Source organism: Oryctolagus cuniculus, chromosome 10 (genome assembly GCF_964237555.1).
Source record: "Oryctolagus cuniculus chromosome 10, mOryCun1.1, whole genome shotgun sequence".
Taxonomy (NCBI): Eukaryota; Metazoa; Chordata; class Mammalia; order Lagomorpha; family Leporidae; genus Oryctolagus; species Oryctolagus cuniculus.
Window position 1 is genome coordinate 83,273,682 of NC_091441.1, and position 23,314 is coordinate 83,296,995.

The window sequence follows — 23,314 nt, forward strand, 5'->3', positions numbered from 1 at the left end:
GTAAAATGAATTATGTAGGATTAAAATAGGGCTCAATATGTTTGCATTGGATTTTAACTGAAAAACAACTTCACATTAAAAGTTTGGAAAGATTTCTCATCACTTTTTTCTCTTTTCTGTAGAAAAATGTTAATGATATAGAAAATAATCAGATAATTCTAACAGTTATTACTTTTCTAATGAAACCAGACCTGTAAAAACTTTTTTTCATGATTCAATAAGAAAAATTTTAGAAAATTTTGCACTCTTTGGTGTTCATCACCTACCTCATACAAAGATCGCAGTACCACCATATGTCAAACGGCCTAATCACTATCCTATGTACTTCCAAGCCCTTCTAGATATTCTTCACCATTTTCAAATGACTATGGTGTCTGACAGTAAGCCAACAAAAATCAATCCAAAGTAAAGGAATGAAGACTATCAAAACTGAGCCCCACTGTGTAGACGTTATTATGCTAGCACTTCCGCAAGCCACAAAGACATAAACATCGAATAAGCTTTTCTCAAGAGGAACTTTGTGTTATTTGGAAAGACATGCATGATCAAAAGACAAAGAGACAGATCCAAGAAATCAATTTTTATATAAACATACATACACTGATACAAAGAGAAAAGAATAAAATCAAATGGCACTTTTTTATTCTGCTTTTACTATCATGAATGAAGTAGAATACGGCTTTTAGAACAGTAAATAAGTAACAGAAGTTCTAGTTATAATTGCTTCATAAGGTTTTTCAATGGAAAACATCCAAGTGGTGTAATCTTAGTAAGAAAATCTTCCACCAAATGGGTAATCTTATTTGCAAAATAAATTCTAGTGAATTGTCAATTTGATCCACAAAAGAATCATAACATTTTACTAATCCACTTACATTGATAATTTTGATTAAGCAAACAATTAGGGTAGCTTTATGTTATTATACCAAAATGCTGTTTTTCCATCAGAAGTAGCCAGTGAGTATAAAATTAGTTGCACACTCTGACCCCAGAATCAGCCCTGAAGGCTTCCCGGTTTGGCTGAAAGCCCCATGAGAGTATTTCATGCATGGAAAGCCAAGACACTGTGCCAAAAAATGTTCTACATGAAGGATCTCTGTGAGTGAGATCCCAGTGGAAAGAAGTGGCCATCAAGAAGGATGTACTTTTCTCTAAAGGGAAAAAAAACTTCCACTTGGCTTATGGCCTTGTACAAAAACTGACAGAGTTTGTGGACTCCAAAGGCTTCCATAGCCTAGGCAGCTCAGGTCAAGAGCCTTGGGTGGTCACTGACGTCATACATAAGATTGTTAATTGTTAACAACAAGAGTCACTATATACTAACTCCCCATGCAGGACCCCTGTTCTCAATGAGTTGTACTAAGAGTTAACTGTAAAACCAATTCTCTAACAATTTGTATGTGTATGTATGTGTGTGTACAAACTGTTGAAATATTTACTTAGTATAGAGTTGGTCTTTTGTGTACAAAGTTAATTGAAAAGGAATCTTAATGGAGAATGGGACTGGCAAGGGGAGAGGGAAGAGAAGGAGGGGTAGGAGTGTGGGTGGGAGAATATTTAGAATATTCCTAAAATTGTACTTAGGAAATTATAAACAGGCAAAAATAAATAAAATCAGTTGCAGGTTGCAATTTGCCACAACTGTAGAAATTCTTCTCTATAAACATGGGGACAAAACACTCTGCAAGTATAATGGAGGAGCTTAAAAAAGTAAGAAGAGTAGTCTGACCTCTCACTCCAACACAGCAATCGGTAGTCCGTCATCAATTAGCAATCACACATTGAGTGCTGATAGATCAAGGTTGCAACCTTTTTTTTTTGACAGGCAGAGTGGACAGTGAGAGAGAGAGACAGAGAGAAAGGTCTTCCTTTGCCGTTGGTTCACCCTCCAATGGCCGCCGCAGCCGGCGCGCTGCGGCCGGCGCACTGCGCTGATCCGATGGCAGGAGCCAGGAGCCAGGTGCTTTTCTTGGTCTCCCATGGGGTGCAGGGCCCAAGCACCTGGGCCATCCTCCACTGCACTCCCGGGCCACAGCAGAGAGCTGGCCTGGAAGAGGGGCAACCGGGACAGAATCCGGCGCCCCAACCGGGACTAGAACCTGGTGTGCCGGCGCCGCAAGGCAGAGGATTAGCCTAGTGAGCCGTGGCGCCGGCCATCTGTTGAGGAATCTAACAACTCAAAGGTAGGTTTAATTTCTGAGTCTCCTAGCAGGCTGTACTGCTGTAAGACCTGCCTTCGAGAGCACTACAAAAACAGTCTCTGCAAAGTTCCTAGCACAGATGGGCAAACTTGAGCTGATAAAGACTGATTAACTTGCCAAAAGAAGTCAGCTGGTAATGAATGGGCAGAGTTGCATTTCACACTAAGATATCCTTCAGTGTCCAAGACTCTTTCAGTTACCAAGAATACTCAGAATCATGACATTTCTTGAGCACATATTCTGTGGGCGGCACTGCAAAAAGCACATGAATCCCTTATTTAATGCTCACAAGTTATAATGACTGAAATAGTTCACAGTAAGTAAACCAGTTCTTCGCCATGTATTAATATGCCCAGTGTTAAAATTAAAACTACCGTGACATTATTTTTCATCTATTAGATTGCTGGCACCACTGGTTAGACAAGGAAAAAAAAAGAGAGCTCCCACACTGTTGGGTCAAGTGTCAACTGGTACTTGTATGAAGGGTAATTTCTTCTTATCTATCAAAATTACAAATGCCCACACCATTAACCAGGTAATTCTATTTCTTAGCACGTAGCCTACAAATACACTCAACTATGTACAAAATGACATATGCACAGTATTATTCTTGCACTACCTTTAAAACACCCACACTGGGAAACTGGGTAAATACTCAATGACTCTTCGTACAGTACAGTCATTATACAATCATAAAAAAGAGGGTGATCTTTATGAAGAGATAAAAATTGATTCCCAAGATGTGTTAACCCAAAAAACAAGAAGAAACACAACACCCAGGACGGATTATCTCTGCAAAACACAAAGCAGACTTACATAACATAAGTCTGGGGGAAATGCACTGAATGGGCAGACCACAGAACAGAGACAGACTTTGAAGTGCATTTCTTGAGCCTTCAGCCTTAAAGGTTTCTAGGTCCCACTTAAAAATTCTCTTTGTCTGAAGATGGTAAGAGTACCCAACCAGATTCAGAAAGCCACTGCCTACTTTCTAGGGAACTTTTCAGAATGGTCAGTTTTCTACGTAAAGACTGGAGGTGTCAACGACCTTATAGAGCAGTTGAATGATGTGTATGGCCTGTTCGACAGCTTGTAGCAAAACTAGGGTGGAGGTGATAATCCTCAATCCTCTCCAATTGGCTGCTCTCATACACCAAAAAGAAGCCAGGAGCTACGGGTTACTAAAAACTCCTGCCATGGGTCCGACTCCAACCAACTTCTTAGTTTCAGATTTGCCCAGCCAAGAGTGAGACATCAAAAATTACTCCTATCAACTCCAGTGGACAGTCATCAGACTCTTTTAGGGGCTTTTCCCGTTTGCTCCTCTCTGGTCCCCTGGCAAAGGTCCCCCTGAGGGTGACAGACTCAACCTCTCCTCCTGACAAATACTACTTTTTGAGTGTTGTCTTCAAGTGCCCTCACCTGGTTCACTATGCATATATGAAAAGCCCAATTCGGCTTAGATAAATGATGTACACGTGTGTGCTTTGTGCCATTGCTCATGCTGTTACATCCATCTCTCTGACTAATTTCTAAAGGCCACTCCTTCAAGAATGAGGTAAAGAAACATTCTGATTAAAGGAACAATGCCAACTGAGTAACACTCAAGCACTGCTGCTTCTAAAATCCCAGCTGCATCTTGTGTACACCCATCACTGCTGTACTTACTACACGGCACTGTAAAGAATCTACTTCCCTAGCTGCCTCCCCCACAATATGAACCCTTTGGGGCCTGAATGCCCTGCATAGTGCCCAACATGCAGCAGGCATTCGAAAAACGACTGTTGAGTAGAACATCAACAAAGGACATCTACTGAGCTTAACTTGTTCCTATTTCTTTTCAAACAAGTGGCTTTTTGCTATTTTTTTGCCCTCTATACAAGCCCTTCAAATTCACATCCAAGATTCTGAGGCTGTTTTCCCTAGACTTTCCAGGCCAATGGACCATCTGAAATCATCCTGGCTGTGACAGCAGCTATGATTTTGCTCTGCACTTGCATTTTTACTGCAGTAAATAAACAGTGTTTGACCACAACTAATTTGGCCAAGATCATGAGAAAAATGAATCCTGAAAGGGTGAGGTAAACAGTATAATCTGCTGACCTTGCTCAGACTCAGTCTAAAATTCACAGTAACTAACATCATTTAGGAGAACATTGGGGATAAGCAAGCAATCTCCACAGACATCAGATGCAGTAAAAAACGTATGACAGCATTCACAAAATCTAAAGAACACAAATAATCTATTTTATAATGCATGGATTCAAACTCCAATCTCATTCTAATGGGCTACTGCTAGGGAAATAAAAACTATTTTAAAGAAAAAATTGCATCCAGAATAAACAGATAAGGTTCCCAGTGATTCTTACTAAGGTTTCCATGTATTTGCTTATTGAAACAATCAAATGAGCTCTTAGCAAAAAGATTTGATTCTGGTGTCACACTAACATAAGATTCCAAACTGTTTATAATGCAAAAATTTTGCCTAAAGCAGATATATCACTTCTTATTTTTCTCATTTTAGAAAGAAGCTATGTTTCATTCAGCAATAACGCTTCTCTCATTCTATCAGGGAATCTTTACAAAAGCAATACCTCAACTAAAATCGGTTCTGAAGGATCTTTTATGAATACGCATAATGCAGAAGACTCCAATTAAATTTTCAACAAAGCACTGCCATTTTGAGGAAACACAGTCATCTCAGTAAGGTCATGCTATATGCAAAGACCGCAGCCTAGAAATTAATTATCGGTATGACATATGTCAAAACAAATTTTTGAAAGACTGAACACAGTTGGAAGCATGTGTTTTATCTGTATGTATGCAACACCAGCATTCTCTGGCACGTAAATGGATTCACTTATTCAGTGCCTTTCAAAAAAATGAAAAAAACTTTACTGCTCACCCTTTACCTGTACCCAGGTGAAGACTAAGTAACACAGATTTAGTGAGTCAGAAAATAAGGTAAGAATGAAGCTGTGGGGGTTGGCACTGTGGCGCAGTGGGGTGGAGCAGTGGGTTAACGCCCTGGCCTGAAGCGCCAGCATCCCATATGGACACCAGCTCGAGACCTGGCTGCTACACTTCTGATCCAGGTCTCTAATATGGCCAGGGAAAGCAGTACAAGGTGGCCCAAGTCCTTGGGCCCCTGCACCCGCATTGGAGACCCAGAAGTTCCTGGCTCCTGGCTTCGGATCAGCACAGCTCCGGCCGTTGTGGCCAGCTGGGGAGTGAACCAGCAGATGGAAGACCTCTCTCTCTCTCTGCCTCTCCTCTCTCTGTGTAACTCTGACTTTCAAATAAATAAATGAATTAAAAAACAAAAATAAAGAATGAAGCTATGGTGTGGGTGTTTTTAAAAGGCAGAAGTCATCCTCATACAAATAACTAATTTTCAAACATTCAGTTAGCCACCAAAACAAGTTCCTTAAAAACCAACATAATCTGTACTGTACTACAGGTTGTTACCTTGTGGAAATCAAAGTCTTAAATCACATGTAAAATGTTGGTTAAATAAAGAAGACTTCAATATAAAATGAAGGCTTCCAAAGAATTTCAACATTCTTCCAGTGTAGACAATATTTATTTCAATTAAAAGCATTTTTACAGGAGCTGGCTTTGTGGCAGGCATAGTGAGTCAACACTGACTTCCCACATGATTACTGATTCAAGTTCCAGCTGCTCCACTTCCAATCCAGCTCTGTGCTAATGCACCTAGGAAAGCAGAAAAAAAAAAAAAAAAAAAAAAGCGCCAAGTCCTTGGGCCCCTGAATCCATGTGGAAAACCTGGAATGAGTTCCAGACTCCTGGCTTCCACTTGGTCCAGCCCCAACCATTTTAACTGTCTGGGGAGCAAACCAGCAGATGGAAAATCTCTTTTCTGTCTTTCCCTTTCTCTCTGTAACTCAGCCTTTGAAATACATAAATCTTCAGAAATCTTTTTGTGCAAATGAAATATATATATATTTTGTCCACAGAACTCTGAATAGGAAAGAGAGATGTAGAAGAAACACGTGCAGGTTCTCATTTGAATTTTAATAGGAAATTAAGTTCCATATCAAAAATTTCTCTTATTTCACACTTATCTAAAAAACATTTCTTGAATTTCAGACATTTGCAATGTGAGGCAAAGATTTAAAATACACTTCCTGCCCTAATTATTTATTTATGGAAAAGTTTTGCTTTTTCAACCAAAAAAGAAAAAAAAGAGAGAGACAGAGACAATTTCCCACACCGAGAACCCCAGAAGCTTAGAATCAGCAGCACAGAGGAGGCCAGCAATTAGCCCCACAACACACTGCCCAGCACGTCCTGACAGAACTGCTCACGGCAGGAGCCAACTGCCCGATGCACACTGTGAAGGTTTTTGTTTCGTTCCTTACTAACTTTTCATTAATTCTCCATATCACAGTAATTACCTTGGTATCCTAATATTCCAGCCACAAGAGACTCAGCCACCAAGAATAACAAGTAGTCTGCAAGCTGGGTCACTCTAAACACTGGCACTGCGCAGCCAGTAAACCCATTCTTCCATTCCTTTAGATACAGGAAACAAGACAGCCTCAGCAGAATTTAAAACATTGACCGCAAATTCTTTCTCAGTTTTTAAACTAGTTTCTCCAAATGTATTTTTGACTGTTAAGAAGAATAAACCTACTGAATACAGTACATCATTTTTTTGTCTCTCAATAGTGGAAATTAAGCAACTTACCTCTCTTAAAACTGTGCTTTTGTAACCTCGATATAATCCTTGGATGCCCTGAAACAAACAAAAAGCCAAGAGTTCACAAAGTGAGAACAGGGGCCAGCGCTGTGGCGTAGCGGGTAAAGCCGCTGCCTAGCAGTGCAGGCATCCCATATGGGTGCCAGTTCAAGTCCCGGCTGCTCCACTTCCAATGCAGCTCTCTGCTATGGCGTGGGAAAACAGTGGAAGATGGCCCAAGTGCTTGGGCCCCTGCACCCACGTGGGAGACCTGGAAGAAGCTCCTGGCTCCTGGCTTCAGATCGGAGCACCTCTGGCCACTGCAGCCAATTAGGGAGTCAACCAGCAGATGGAAGACCTCTCTCTCTGTCTCTTCTCTTTCTGTGTAACTCTTTCAAATAAATAAATAACTCTTATTAAAAAAAAAAAAAAAAAGGGAAGAACAGCAAAGATTTCTGAATAACATTCTGAATAACATTCTGAATAAAGAAGATTTATCTACACCGAAGTTCACTAAAATGTTCACAATTACTACAATATTTTAAGAGGTTAAAGGTTTTTGTTGTTTTTTGTTTGTTTGTTTGTTTTTTACAGGCAGAGAGGACAGTGAGAGAGAGAGACAGAGAGAAAGGTCTTTGTTTGCCGTTGGTTCATCCTCCAATGGCCGCTGCAGCCGGCGCGCTGCGGCCAGCGCACCGTGCTGATCCAATGGCAAGAGCCAGGTACTTCTCCTGGTCTCCCATGGGGTGCAGGGCCCAAGTACTTGGGCCATCCTCCACTGCACTCCCAGGCCACAGCAGAGAGCTGGCCCGGAAGAGGGGCAACTGGGACAGAATCCGGTGCCGCGACCGGGACTAGAACCCGGGGTGCCGGCGATGCAAGGCGGAGGATTAGCCTAGTGAGCCGAGGTTAAAGTTTTAAAACCAGGGGCAGACACTGTGGCACAGCAGGTTAAGCAACTGTCTGTGATGCTGCCATCCCATATGGGTACTGTTTTGGGTCCCAGCTGCTCTACTTCCAATCCAGCTCCCTGATAATGCACCTGCGAAAGCAGCAGAAGGCCCAAGTATTTGAGCCCTGCAACCCATAAGACAGACCCAAACAGAGTTCCAGGCTTCTGGCTTCAGCATGGCCCAGCCTCAGCCATTGCAACCATTTGGGAAGGAACCAGTGGATGGAAGATGCCTTTATCTGTCTCTCCTTCCATCCAACTCTGCCTTTGAAATAAATAAAATAAATCTTAAAAACAGAAAAAACTAGAAGCCAGCCCATGGTACAGAGGCTCAGGTTAGCTCCCTTTAAAATGGAGAATCTCTAATGATAAAACTCACTACAGTGTTGTGGCACAGTGAGTAAAGCTGCTGCCTATAATGCCATCAACCAATAGGGGCACCACCGGTTTGTGTCCTGGCTGTTCCACTTCCGATCTAGGCCCCTGCTAATGGCCTGGGAAAAGCACAAGAAGGTGCCCAAAGCGTCTGGCCCCTTGCCACCCACATGGGAGACCTATATAGAGCACCTGGCTTTGGCCTTTCCCAGCCCTGGCCGTTGCGGCTACTTGGGGAATAAACCAACAGATAGAAGACCCCTCTCTCTTTCTCTCCACCTCTCTCTGTAACTCTTTCAAATAAATAAATAAATCCTTTTAAAAAAAAAATTCACTACATATTAATTTAGTTTTTGTTGCTATTACTCAACATCTTGGAAAGAACATTTAAGATTCTTTAAATATATTTCCAAAAACATATAAAACAAATTTATATTTCATGGCTTTAAACATCAGAAATTCTTTAACATTCTCAACAGCATTAAATACTCCCAGATAGGCTCTGATTTACCTATTTAAACAATGACATACCTCAACAGGGACCCCACACTGGACTGATCTCATTTATATATCTATATCTGATGTCCCCTCACCTAGGTGTCAGATCATTAAGAATGACTTTTTTAAAATTTAGATTCATTTAAATGTCCATTTGATAGATTCCTACTTTTACAAAAAGGCTTCTGTAAAAAAAAAAAAATATATATATATATATATATATATATATAAAGGAAAGCAGTTAGGTACTACCTAGTCACATAGCCCAGGAGAATAATTTTTGATCTTAACACCAATGAGCAAATGAGGACTTAAATTCTGATATTAACATTATGATGCTGGCCAGTGTTACCAGTCCATTACTGCATTTCTCTTTGGGGCCCTCAAATTCTGTAGTGATGATTTAATATCATTATTCACATTACATATTTACAATTTGTTCAGTATCTGATTCTAAAAGGAAAATTACAATTCAGGACATACAAGCAGTAGTCACACTCTGTGTTGGTTTTGAAAGGTGAAAAAAATATTCAAAAACAAATAAGGAAAAAGCAAAGATAATCTTAGCAAAAATATTACTATCATTAGATATTAAATTTAGCTCTAAGGTTTTATTTAGGGCTCCAGAGGTAAGAACACAAGGCTTGTAATAGTTACTTATAAAATCTTAATAAAGAAAAAGGGCTGAAAAACCAATCTTACCTCTTCACGTAAGATGTTGGAGAAAATCTTAAATGTTCTGGTAGAAGCAGATACCTGTGCCCTCTGTTTAACAACTTCAGAAGGAACTCGAATCAGACAGGCTACCTAAAACACATAAATTATTTTATAATTTAAAAAATAAATAATTAAAATAAATGTTGAAATATTTTCATAAAAATATAGTAAAAAATAGTGTAAAGATACTTCAAAATCCACAGAAAATAGAATGAATATATCATAAAATTCAGGAATATTTTTTGTAATACATTTGTTTTCCATTAACTTTTTTTTTTTTTTTTTTTTTTTACAGATAGATTTAGATAGAGAAAGACAGAGAGAAAGGTCTTCCTTCCGCTGGTTCACTCCCCAAATGGCCGCCACAGCCGGAGCTATGCCGATCTGAAGCCAAGAGCCAGGTGCTTCCTCCTGGTCTCCCACGCGGGTTCAGCTGCCCAATCACTTGGGCCATCCTCCACTGCCTTCCCCGGCCACAGCAGAGAGCTGGACTGGAAGAGGAGCAACCAGGACTAGAACCCGATGCCCATGTGGGATGCCAGCGCTGCAGGCAGAGGAGTAGCCAAGTGAGCCATGGCGCCGGCCCCTCCATTAACTTTTAGAAGACTGCTTTTTTTTTTTTTTTTTTTTGGACAGGCAGAGTGGACAGTGAGAGAAAGAGAGAGAAAGGTCTTCCTTTACCGTTGGTTCACTCTCCAATGGCCGCTGGGGCAGCGCACTGCGGTCAGTGCACCGCACCGATCCAAAGGCAGGAGCCAGGTGCTTCTCCTGGTCTCCCATGGGGTGCAGGGCCCAAGGACTTGGGCCATCCTCCACTGCACTCCCGGGCCACAGCAGAGAGCTGGCCCGGAAGAGGGGCAACCGGGACAGAATCCGGCGCCCCGACCGGGACTAGAACCCGGTGTGCCGGCACCACAGGCGGATTAGCCTATTGAGTGGCGGCGCCGGCCAAAGACTGCTCATACACATACATTTCCTGTTTTTTCACATTAACTTCTAATTTCACTTTAAAATAGCCTTTTTTTTTTTTTTTTTTTTTTTTTTGACAGGCAGAGTGGACAGTGAGAGAGAGAGAGACAGAGAGAAAGGTCTTCCTTTGCCGTTGGTTCACCCTCCAATGGCCGCCGCGGCCGGCGCGCTGCGGCCGGCGCACTGCGCTGATCCGATGGCAGGAGCCAGGAGCCAGGTGCTTCTCCTGGTCTCCCATGGGGTGCAGGGCCCAAGCACTTGGGCCATCCTCCACTGCACTCCCGGGCCACAGCAGAGAGCTGGCCTGGAAGAGGGGCAACCGGGACAGAATCCAGCGCCCCAACCGGGACTAGAACCCGGTGTGCCGGCGCCGCTAGGCGGAGGATTAGCCTAGCGAGCCGCAGCGCCGGCCAAAATAGCCTTTTTAAAAAATTATTTATTTGATGGGGGCCGGCACTGTGGTTTAGCAGGAAAAGTCACTGCCTGTGATGGGGGCCGGCACTGTGGTTTAGCAGGAAAAGTCACTGCCTGTGATGTCAGCATCCCATATGGACACGGGTTTGAGTCCTGGCTGCTCTACTTCCGATCCAGCTCCCTGCTAATGTGCCTGGGAAAGCAGCAGAGGATGCCCCAAGTGCTTAGGCCCCTGCACCCACTTAGGAGACCCAGAAGAAGCTCCTGGCTGTGGATCAGCCCAGCTCCAACTGTTGAGGCCATTTGGGGAGTGAACCAGAGGATGGAAGATCTCTCTCTCTAACTCTGCCTTTCAAGTAAATAAATCTTTCTTAAAAAGTATGTATTTGTAAGGCAAAGTGATAGAAAGAAAGAGGGAAAGACAAAGAGATCTTCCATCTTCTGGGTTCCTAGAACAAATCCCCCATGAATACTGAGGGATGACTACATAGACTTGGTGCAAGTTGTCAAAAGATTGGGTAGGGGGGTTGAATGGGTTAACTTAAAAACTGACACAGGCCATGTTGTGGCGAAGCAAGTAAGGCCATATTCTGTGATGCTGGCATCCTGTGTAGGTGCCAGTTCAAGCTCCAACTGCTCCTCTTCTGATCCAGCTCCCTTTTAATGGCCTGGGAAAAGCAGGAGATGACTCAAGTACTTGGGCCCCTGCACCAACCTGGAGGAAGCTCCTGGCTCCTGGCTTCAGTCTGGCCCAGCACAGGCTGTTGCAGCAATCTGGAGAGTGAATCAGTGGATAGAAGATCTCTGTTGGCCGGCGCCATGGCTCAATAGGCTAATCCTCCGCCTGCAGCGCCAGCACACTGGGTTCTAGTCCTGGTCAGGGCGCCAGTTTCTGTCCCAGTTGCCCCTCTTCCAGGCCAGCTCTCTGCTGTGGCCTGGGAGTGCAGTGGAGGATGGCCCAAGTGCTTGGGCCCTGCACCTGCTTGGGAGACCAGGAGAAGCACCTGGCTCCTGCCATCAGATCAGCGCGGTGCGCCGGCCGCAGCACACCGGCGGCCATTGGAGGGTGAACCAATGGCAAAAGGAAGACCTTTCTCTCTGTCTCTCTCTCTCACTGTCCACTCTGCCTGTCAAAAAAAAATACATATATATCTGTGTGTGTGTGTCTTCCTCTAACTCTGACTTCCAAAATAAATAAATACATCTTTTTAAAAAAATCCTACACAAGACAAATACACAAAGGTATTTCAAAAAGTTTATAGAAAATGGAATTAAATGTTTACTTTGATGCAAAAAGCCTTTGAAACCCATGCATAGTTTTTTTATAACATGAACTTTTCATGAACTTTTTGAGAACCCTATATGTACCAATTTCAAAAACTTTTACTAAATTAAGTATCTTTTAATTTCATTTTCCATGAACCTTTTAAAGTTCTCCTTGTATGTGTTTCAGGCAAAGAAATCTGGACAATCTTTCTTCAGCAGCACATGTAATAAAATGAAAAAAAAAAAAAAAAAACAGGAAAACAAACAAAACAAATAGACCACATGAGTCACAGATTCAAAGAGGTTTGTCCTTTTTAATCTGTATTCTCCTGATTCCTAATCAGAGATTACTCCTCAAGCTGGATATTACATATGGCTCTGTATTTCCAAATTTAAATGTTTCCACAGAAGGCAAGGGTTGGCAAACTCTTGATGTGTAAGACCAAACAGAAAATACTGCACACTTGGCAAACCACGTGGTCTCTGGCACACTGTTGAACTCTTCTGCTACAGCACAAAAGCAGTCACAAAAAATAACATATAATGAGTGATTTCCCTATGTGCCAATAAAACTTTATTTGCAAAAATATGCACTAGACTGCTAATCCTTGCTCTTGGTGAAAACATCAGCAAATCTCTCTTTGGTATTAGCCTAACCAAGAGCAGAGTAGGCACAGAACAGAACTAAATCTCAATACTGCAAGAAAAAGGGTCAAGGATGATATGTGATGTGATTTTTGATGTCAGAGTGAGTTAACACCGGCTTATCACCTCTAGAAACTAAAAAGTACCAATGCTCTATGATGATGCAGCCCCACCACAAACGCTGTTGTAACAAAGAATTCATTAGCTGGAGTTATTTTTCTCCTAAGACTTATGCAACAGTACAATTTGATTTCTATTTCTTCATTCATCAAGCATTTGGATCATAGAGATGTCTGCAATTTGAGCCACCCCCTCTCCCTTCAAATCTGCCTACGTCAGTTAACAAAAAAATGCTGATTGACCCACACACTACACAGACTCTCCAAGGCAAAAAGCAGTAAGATGATGGCCTAAGCTCCAAGAACCCCCCCACACACACACAGAGATAAAACCAGCAACACAAAGCTCCCCTCTACCCCTTCCAAAAAAAAAAAGATGTACAGACAAGATCATGGGAAACACGGCAGGAGGGAAATTTAGTCCAACCAGACTAAGGGAAACCTGCAGAGATTATTCCTTCACAGAGCCTCCCAACTGAGGCAGAATCTGCTGGCAAGAAAGATGGCAAAGGGCCTGGGAAAAGCAGGAGACCCATATTACCGAAGTGCCAAGTCCAAGAGCAAGGACAGCTGTAAAGGGAGGTGAGACTGGACAGACAGACAAGGTATGCCTCCATGCCATATATGGATTTTGAGCTTTATTTCACAATGGGAGCAAATGCACACACTTAAGCAGAAGAATGATAACCTGTGTTTAGAGAGATCAGTCCAGCTGCAGTGCATACGACAGCTAGGGGACAGAGGGAAGAGACAGGTAAGAAGCAAAGAGAGAAAAATAAACCAGATGGCTGGAGACCAGTTATGAGGTTTCCACATAGTTCTATAAAAGATGCCCAGGAAATAACAATGGCTCAAACAATAATGGTCAAGTTTGCACTTTCAATTTTCAGAAAAGGGAAAAAAATGCACCCCGGCTATTTTGGGTGATGGTTACACACTGGTCCCACTAAATGAGATTGGGGTCAGAGGAGGAACCGCAGGTTTAAAGGACGGATGGTAAGTTCAGACTGGGAAATGCTGAGTGGGAGAGGCCTGTGGGACCTGAAACTGGCTATGTGCTGACAAGAAATGAATGCACGGCTACAAAACTAGAGAAATGATAGGGAAAGAAATACAGATATGCAAGTCACCAGCATACCAAAGGACAGATGGCTCAAAGAGCCAAAAAGGATGATCAAACAGCCAAGACAGGAACCCTGATGAACATCAATTCTTGAAGAGGGGGCAGGAGAGGAGTCAGAGGCACAAAACAGGAAAGAGATACATCGCCAGAGTGAACACATGCCTCCTGTGCCGCCCAGTTTCCCAGGTAAGTAAAGGGAATCAGCCTCGGGTTTGGTTAATCAAACAATCCCATCTGGAAGCCTGATTCTAGAACTATATCGGCCAATACACAGGCTACTCACAAGAAGCTCATAACACTCTTGGGAAGATTTTAATACAAGTGAAGCACACTGTATGTGTACAATACACATCAGATTCTGAACACTTGATATGAAAAAATAATGTACATTAATCATTTTATATTGATTACATTGGAATGTTAGAATATCATATGTATTTAATAAAATATATTAAAATTGATTTCCAACTGATTTCCACTTTTAAAAGTTTTATTTATGCATTTATGTATGTATGTAAGTAAACAAAAGGCAGAGTGGCAGAGCAAAAGGAAGAGACATAGATCTTCTATCTGCTAGTTCACTCCCCAAAGGCCTGCAACAGCCACAGATGAGCCAGGCAAAAGCCATGTGCAAGAAACTCAATCCAGGTCTCTCATGTGGGTGGCAGGAACCCAAGTACTTGGGCCATCACTGGCTGTCACCCAGCCACATTAACAAGAAGCTGGATGGGAAATGGAGCAGCCAGAACTCAAATCAGCACTCTGATGGGATGCAGGCATCCTACGCAGTAGTTGAAGCTCCTGCGCCACAACACCCAGCCGTTTTCTACCTTCGTTAAGGAGGCTACTGGAAAGTGTAAAATCGCACGTGTGTTTTCGTGAACAGGGCTGTTCTGGAGCTGCTGAGCTAGTTTACCACGCACTCACGGCAGTGGCATGCAGCAAGGAAAGCACCCAGGGTCCACTGTCCAGGCACAGTCCAGGAGCCAGCACCACAGACAGCATCCCCTACCACACTGCTCCTGGCTCTGGTTCTTGCTGTAGCCTCCCTTCCCATTCATGCCCCCAAGCCTTTCTCCAGCCTTTCTCATATCCTAGTAATCTCCAAACAGTGTTCTGAGGCATTCACAGAAATAATGGCTTTTTCAGACACAAGTACCTAGAACAGTGATTACAAATGGCATTTAATTATGTCAACAGATGGCATTTAGTTGTATCACTTACCAAGCTGTTTGGTGATAAACAGTTCAACACTGAGTGCAGAGCCTCTACAAAGGGAAAGAGAGCCAAGGCGCCCTCTACCTTCCTGCCCGGCTGCCTCAGCACAATGGCCACTCAGCCCCAGGCAAGCTGCGGAGTTAAAGCTCCTGCTCCCTCACTCAGCCCCAGGTAAGCTCCTGCTCCCTCAGCAGCCCCTCGACCCAGAACTGGTCTCAAGGCAAGAAGAGCCTACCTTTGTTTTTTTCCTGGGTGCCCTCAGCGCATGTCCCCTTGGATAGGCTGGCCAAAACTCTATGACACAGCGACCCCTTAAGTTTTCTGAAAGGTAGAGTCAGGAGCCCTGGCTCACAGCTATCCATCTGAGGCCACCTTCCTTCACCTGGCACGCTCCCAGCCTCGGGCCCACACCCCACATCTATACTGGCGCTCTCACACAGGGCTCCACTCCAACCAGGAAGCAGCCAGGGCTGAGGGCTTGCAGACGTAGATGGAGCCCCAATCCTGGGTGTGAATGCTCATGCATTCTCCATCTTCTTGGGTCTAATTTGCTTTTTAATCTTTTTAAATTTTAATTCGCTTTTTTGAACTGACAAATTAAAATGCACATATTTTTATTATTATCTGTGCAATTCTTCTTCCTTGACTTAGCCCAGTCTTTATGGGGTCCTTTCAGGTTCTATTTCAATAATTCTTCAGTTTCTACAATAACTTTCTCTTTTCTACCTCCAAAGATTGTTTCCTTTTTATAAATTTAGTTTACAATTTATAGTTTTATTTATTATCAAATGTAGTAATAGTTTTATTTGCTTTAATTTCCAAATAAACTATCTGAATGACATTTTGTAGTATTCACTTAAACTCTGCAGTGTTTTAAGCAGATTATTTTCACTCCTATTACACCACAAGCCCCAGCACTGCCGATCTCCCCACTGTGTATTTTTTTTGTATCATTTTATCTAGAAAGCAAATCAAACTATCCAGGAGGAAGAAAAACACCAAGAAATCATTGAGTTCCTCAGAAATTACTAACACTCCAGAATTTAGAAATAAATTCTAATATTAAAAAGATTGCCCATACATAAATAAAGATTAGAAAAAAAAGTGGTATTTTTAAAAGCGGGATTACAGGTGATGTTTCTTCTGTTCACAAGTATTTTCTAAATTCTCTACAATTAACATAGAGAAAATAAAATGAAAGCGCTAATTTATAGTAGGCTTTTAGACACAAACCTACTTATTAGCCTTGTCAATTATTTTTAATTTAGTAACAATAAACAGAACAAAATACATTAAGCAGTTTACTAGTGACATCTATAATTAGGTATAAATCATGTTCCTTCTGATATGGATATAAGCTTTTAGAGATACACTAATATACCAGAAAAGAAAAGAAAGTCCAGTGAGCCTAACAAGACAGCTCCCAGCATCTAAAACCTATTAAAATAAAAAAAGAAAAGAGAAGAGTTTACTAACTCCATGTATTTTTCAATTCAAGAGGTCAAGAGTGAAATATGACCCCAATATTGTCAAGAAAATAGGAACTGTCCACTTTTGTGGTTTGGCATAAATATTTATGGAACTTCATGCTTCATAACCCTCTGTGTTCTTACATTATGTTCTTATTTCTTAAAAATACAGAAGCAGAAGAAAAACTTTGAAAAGGTTCTCAGATGAAAACCAATCTAACTAACCAACAGGGCACACAGCCCCCAGCACGGCTCCCTGACTTCTTGGGGCTGGCAATTTTGGCCTAAGAGAAAGGCTACAAAGGAATGCCTCTATTTCCTCCAGCAGCTCTGGAGCCTTCCATTTGGTTTTCTATTAACTCTGATCTTTCTTAGATTTGAATCTGAGATACAACAGAGTGTTTCACTGCACAAGAACAAAAACATGTTACAGTACTGTGGTTCTATGAAAGGAAATAAAGGTAATGTCATGGGGGCGCTTGGTAAATCTGTTCTGTGGACTACTTCTCCTTTATAAATCTGGGGCTCCGGATGAATCCATGACACCAGAATGGGGCATTTTCATTAAACTCAACTATCTTTTATAAGTTACAGATCTATGAAAAGACATCAAAGGCCTTCCATAAAGGAAATACATATCATTCTATCTTTTACCTACATGAAGGTGCAATGTTATTATCTTAACTATATCAAAAATACACTGAAATAGATCAAAATTCTGAAAACTAATGATGCTGCTATCAAAAGTTTTTTCTTTAATATAAATAAAATTTTTCTGATAAGGTTTTTAATTCATTGCAAAGGAGAGCTAAATGTCTCTATTCCCATGTATGAAATAAAATACCGAAATGCAAAACTACAAATTCTAAGACTGAAAGAGAAAAGAAATCACAGCAAACTTCAGTCTCATAATAGTGAAAATGACTCAAGTCAGAGAAAGAAATGGATGCTACCGGAATCTGGTCTTTCATGGCCACAGCCAACTTCTCTATACCACATCACCTCCAGGGTTTTGCAAACTCACTACTGTCCTCACTTGAAATGTTCTTCAAAGTCACTGAGTATCACCAAGGGTACTTTGTCCTTTCCTGAACATTTCACCAGAGTTCAACAAAAATAAAAACTACCTGATTTAAGACTTTTCTCAAAGAAACATCAACAGCTTAGAAACATTACTCTGGTATCAGAAGCTGATTATGTATAAATCAATCTGAGATCACAGAAGTCACCAATGGTGAGAGCTGCTTGAATCAAGGGTGAAACCCAAGTCTTCTGATTTTCAACTCCACACTTCTTTTTCTCTAAAGCTAAGATCATATTTACACATATCTTATCAACTTACATGTTCAAGCTTTAGTATCATCTACTTCAAGTTTCAACAGGCAACTCTATAATAAACTGAAGGGAAATTTTAAAATATGCCACAGGACCAAGCAAAGTTTACTCATACTCAAAGCAGAAACTATTACGTTGTACTTTACAGCACAATGTCAATGTGGCAAATTAGTAAAAGGAAGATCTGGGAAATATCTTATGAGACTTTTAAGATTTTTTGAAACACAGTTAAATTCCCCATATTTTATTCTACATTTTAAAAATTCTCCCTAAAAAGCCTATTTCCAAAATACTATAGCTAACATTCTCTATACCAATGAAAAAGTATTCAAAAAACAAAAACAAACAAACAAACAAAAACCTCTACAAATAAAGTTAATTTGTGTGTCAAGTATGCCATCTTTTGGTCATAACTGGAATCACAGCTGTTGGTAAACCAAAGAACTCGATAAATCCACTTAGCTTGGGGCATAAATTCATCAAACCATCCTTCCTTATAAAAATACTTTTACAAATAGGCAGTAAGTATTTCAAGAAAAACAATTTAAAGCCTTACAGCTATCAGTCTTGCCCGACAAGACTTACGAAAGTAGTATCCTCGATAACATAGATGCCACCCAGAAAGTTAATAATCTTCTCTACAAAAAGATTTCACTTTTTAGGCCTTGTGACTGAAGTTGTTGCCAGAATTTTTTTAACTTTTTAAGAAGACTATGTATCTTTTTAAAATTTGTATTTATTGACTGATGTGAGAGGCAGGGAGACAGAGAGCTCTCATCCTCTGGCTTCCTTCCCCACAGGAGCCAGGAACACAATCCAGATCTCACAGGTGGGCGGCAGGAACTCAACCACCCGAGTCATCAGCACCCTCTCTCTCGGGGTCTGCACGAGGCTGGAGCTGCAGTCTGGGTCCAGAGACAGGGATCAAGCCAGTCATCCTGATACAGGACATGGGTACCTTAACCACTACGCCCAACGCTCACCCCTGTTCACAGAATTTTAAATAACCCACGAGAGTAAAGCACAAACAGCTCTTTCCCTTTCACACCTTTCTGTAGCAGAAATGAGCACGGACTTCACAGGAGAATCTGCTCCATGGATAAATTTATCAATTTCTACCAATATAAAACCCTGAAAATGGAGGCGATTCTAACAGTAAATGCTGTAGTTTCCCTTTGCTGCTATAACAGATTACCACATACTTAACGGCTTAAAACAATACAAATTTATTACCTATTATTCTGGAGCTGAGTATTCCAAAATGGGTCTCACTGAGTTAAAATCAAGGAATCAGCCAGGTGGCTTGCCTCATGCAAGCTGTAAGGAAGCCTCAATTCCCTAGAAACTGAAGTAACACCTTGATAGTAGGGACTCCATTTTAGAGCACCCGGGACTACATCTTGAGAAAGCACCCTCCACCATCAGACTATGGTCTCAAACTAGCTATAGCCTAAAACTTAAGACAATAACAGTTTACTGCATTCCACCTGGCAGAACACTGAAACTCCACAGCATGATCGCTCAAGCTTAAAAGAGATAGGCTGAACCTGGATTAATGTCAGGATTGTAATTTGTCTCATCCCACATATTTAGGTCAATACCTGGACTAATGTCAAGACTGTAACTGGCATTGTTAATTTGTAATTGGTATTATCAAGAGTGCAATTAATATTAGTTTCGCATAGGCCTTGGGTCAGCTTAACACTAGTAACCATGCATTCCCCCTCTCTTGTGGTTTTTGCCTTTATAAACCATGATGCTTTGACCTTCGGTGGAGAGAGTTCTTTAGGGCATGAGGCTGCTCTCCACTGACAGCAATAAAAGTGTGGTGCTCAGCCACAACAAAACCACCTGCATGCCGTCGTTAATGATCTCTTCCTCCAACTTCAACCAGCAGCATAGCATCTCCAAACACCCTCCTCTCTGACCTACCTGCATCCCTCTAACATAAAGCCTCTTGTGAGGACACTCGCATCACCCAGGCAACTCTTTACATAGCAACACCCTCAATCCTATCTGCCAGGACCTTGTGCCATGTAAGATATCACATTCATAGGTTTGTGGTATCAGAACACTGTGTGTTGGGGGGAGGAAGAGGAGAACAGGGATGGTGACACGGGCAGAATATTTTGCTTACCATAGTAACCAACAACAAATTTTAGAATCTGACCTTATCTTAATTAAAAAAAAAAAAATCCTGAAGGATTTGAAACCTCATTATTTCTGCTTCTTTATTTGAAATGCAGAGGAAAAGAGACAAAGAGACAGAGAGAAAGTCAGAGATCTTCCATCTGCTCGTTCACCTCCTAAATGCCCACAAGAGGCTAAAGTCAGGAGCCCAGAAATCCACCCAGTACTCCTATGTGGGTGGCAGGGACCCAAATACTTGAGTCATTACAGGCTGCCTCTCAGAGCATGCATTTGCAGAAAGCTGGACTGGAAGGTGAGTAGCTGGGACTGTAACCCAGGCACTCTGATACGGAATGCAAGAGTCCCAACCAGCAGAGACAACGCTATGGTGTAGTAGACTAAGCCTCTGCCTGCAGAGCCGGCATCCCATATGGGTGCCAGTTCGTGTATCGGCTGCTCCTCTTCTGATCCAGCTCTCAGCTATGGCCTGGGAAAGCAGCAGAAGATAGTCCAAGTGCTTGGCCCCTATACTCACGTAGGAGACCCAGAAGAAGCTCTTGGCTCTTGGCTTTGGATCGGTCCATTTGCAGCCATTTGGGGAGTGAACCTGCAGATGACAGACCTCTCTCTCTGTCTTTCCCTCCCTCTATCTGTAGCTTTGCCTTTCAGATAAATCAATCAAACTTTTTTTATTTTTTAAATTTATTTCACAGATAGAGTTAGACAGTGAGAGTGAGAGAGAGAGAGAGAGAGGTCTTCCTTCCATTGGTTGACCCCCAAAATGGCCACTACAGCCAGAGCTATGCCGATCCGAAGACAAGAGCCAGGTGCTTCCTCCTGGTCTCCCACACAGGTGCAGGTGCCCAAGCACTTGGGCCATCCTCCACTGCCTTCCTTGGCCACAGCAGAGAGCTGGACAGCTAGGACTAGAACCAGTGCCCATAGGGGATGCTGGCACCGCAGCCGGAGGATTCACCAAGTGAGCCACGGCGCCGGCCCCAAAACAATCTTTAAAAAAAAAAAAAAAAAGAATCCCAAGCAGGAGCCCAAACCACTTGCCCCATGCAACTTTTTTTTTTCCCAGAAAGCTTTTATTTAATAAATATAAATTGCATAGGTACAGCTTTTGGATTATGGTACTTCTTACCACCATACCCACCCTCACACCCCCAAACCATCCCACCTCCTAGTCCCTCTCCCATCTCATTCTTTATTAAGATTCATTTTTAATTATCTTTATATACAAAAGATCAACTCTATACTAAGTAAAGATTTCAGCAGTTTGCACCCACACAGACACACAAAGTATGAAGTACTGTTTGAAGACAGGTTTTACCATTAATTCTCAAAGTACAATTCATTAAGGACAGAGGTCCTACACAGTGACTCCTGCTGTTGATTTAACAACCGATACTCTTTTTCATGACATCAGTGATCACCCAAGGCTCTTGCCATGAGCTGCCAAGGCTATGGAAGCCTTTTGAGTCCACAAACTCCATCATTATTTAGACAGGACCATAAGCAAAGTGGAAGTTCTCTTCTCCCTTCAGAGAAAGGTACCTCCTTTTTTGATGGTCCCTTCTTTCCACTGAGATTTCACTCACAGAGATCTTTCATGTAGGCCATTTTTGCCACAGTGTCTTGGCTTTCCAGGCCTGAAATGCTCTCATGGGCTTTTTAGCCAGATCCTAATGCCTTAAGGGCTGATTCTGAGGCCAGAGTGCTGTTTAGGGCGTTTGTCATTCTATGAGTCTGCTGTGTGGCCTGCTTCCCATGTTGTATCATTCTCTCCTTTTTAATTCTATCTATTGTTATTAGCAGCCACTTGGTCTTATTTATGTGATCTCTTTGACACTTCTTCCTATCTTTATGACCAATTATGCACCTAAAATAATCACTTTAACTACTAAGACGGCATTAGTACCTGCCAACATAATGGGATTTAGAGTCCCCTGGCAAGTTTTTACCTTTACCCTTATGGGTAAGTACGTGGGGACATGTATTGAACTGTACATCTCCCTCTTATTCCCACTCTTATTTTTTACAGGGATCAATTTTCAATTGGATTTGAACACCTAAGAATAATTTTGTGTTAAATGAAGAGTTCAACCAATGGTATTAAGTAGAAAAAGAAAACAGTAAAAACAATAAAATAATAACTATTCCTTGAAAGTCAGGACAAGGGCTGATCAAGTCATTGCTTCTGATAGTGTCAATTTCACTTTTACAGGTTTCATTTTAGGTGCTCAGTTAGCTGTCACCGATCAGAGACAACATATAATATTTGTCCCTTGAGGACTGGCTTATTTCATTCAGCATGATTTTTCCAGATCTCTCCATTTTGTTGCAAATGACTGGATTTCATTGTTTTTTTACTGCTGTATAGTATTCTATAGAGTACATGTCACATAATTTCTTTATCCAGTCTAATGTTGATGGGCATTTAGGTTGATTCCAGCTCTTAGCTATTGTGAATTGAGCTGCAGTAAACATTAAGGTGCAGACGGCTTTTTGTTTGCCAATTTAATTTCCCTTGGGTAAACTCAGGAGTGGGATGGCTGGGTCGTATGGTAGGGTTATATTCAGGTTTCTGAGGAATCTCCAGACTGACTTCCATAGTGGCTTTACCAGTTTGATTCCCACCAACAGTGGATTAGGTACCTTTTTCCCCATATCCTCCCCAGCATTTGTTGTTAGTTGATTTCTGTACGAAAGCCATTCTAACCAGGGTGAGGTGAAACGTTATTGTGGTTTCGACTTGCATTCCCTGACAGCTAGTGATCCTGAACATTTTTTCATGTGTCTATTGGCCATTAAGATTTCCTCTTTTGAAAAATGTCTGTTTAAGTCCTTGGTCCATCTCTTAACTGGATCATTTGTTTTGTTGTTGTGGAGTTTCTTGATCTCTTCGTAGATTCTGGTTATTAATCCTTTATCAGCTGCATAGTATGCAAATAATTTCTCCCATCCTGTCGGTTGCCTCTTCACTTTCCTGACTTTTGCCATAGAGAAACTTCTCAATGTGATGTAATCCCACTTGTTAATTTTGGCTTTGGCTGCCAGTGCCTCTGCAGTCTCTCACAAGAACTCTTCACTTGTGCGAATGTCTTGCACAGTTTCTCCAATGTTCTGTAATAATTCAATGGTATCAGGTCAAAGATTTAGGTCTTTGACTCATTTT

General features: G+C 41.7%; 1 protein-coding gene across 6 annotated transcripts in view; it reads right to left on the minus strand.

Moving 5' to 3' along the window:
• The window catches only part of SLC25A26 (solute carrier family 25 member 26), a 158,244-nt gene that overhangs the window by 87,675 nt on the left and 47,255 nt on the right, over window positions 1-23,314 (minus strand). For all 6 annotated transcript variants that reach the window (XM_008260905.3, XM_008260904.4, XM_008260906.4 and 3 more), the window contains 2 exons: window positions 9,431-9,535; window positions 6,913-6,960 (listed from right to left, as the gene is read on the minus strand). In XM_008260905.3, the coding sequence (XP_008259127.2) occupies window positions 6,913-6,960; window positions 9,431-9,535 (153 nt within the window). The remainder of the gene's footprint in view (window positions 1-6,912; window positions 6,961-9,430; window positions 9,536-23,314) is intronic.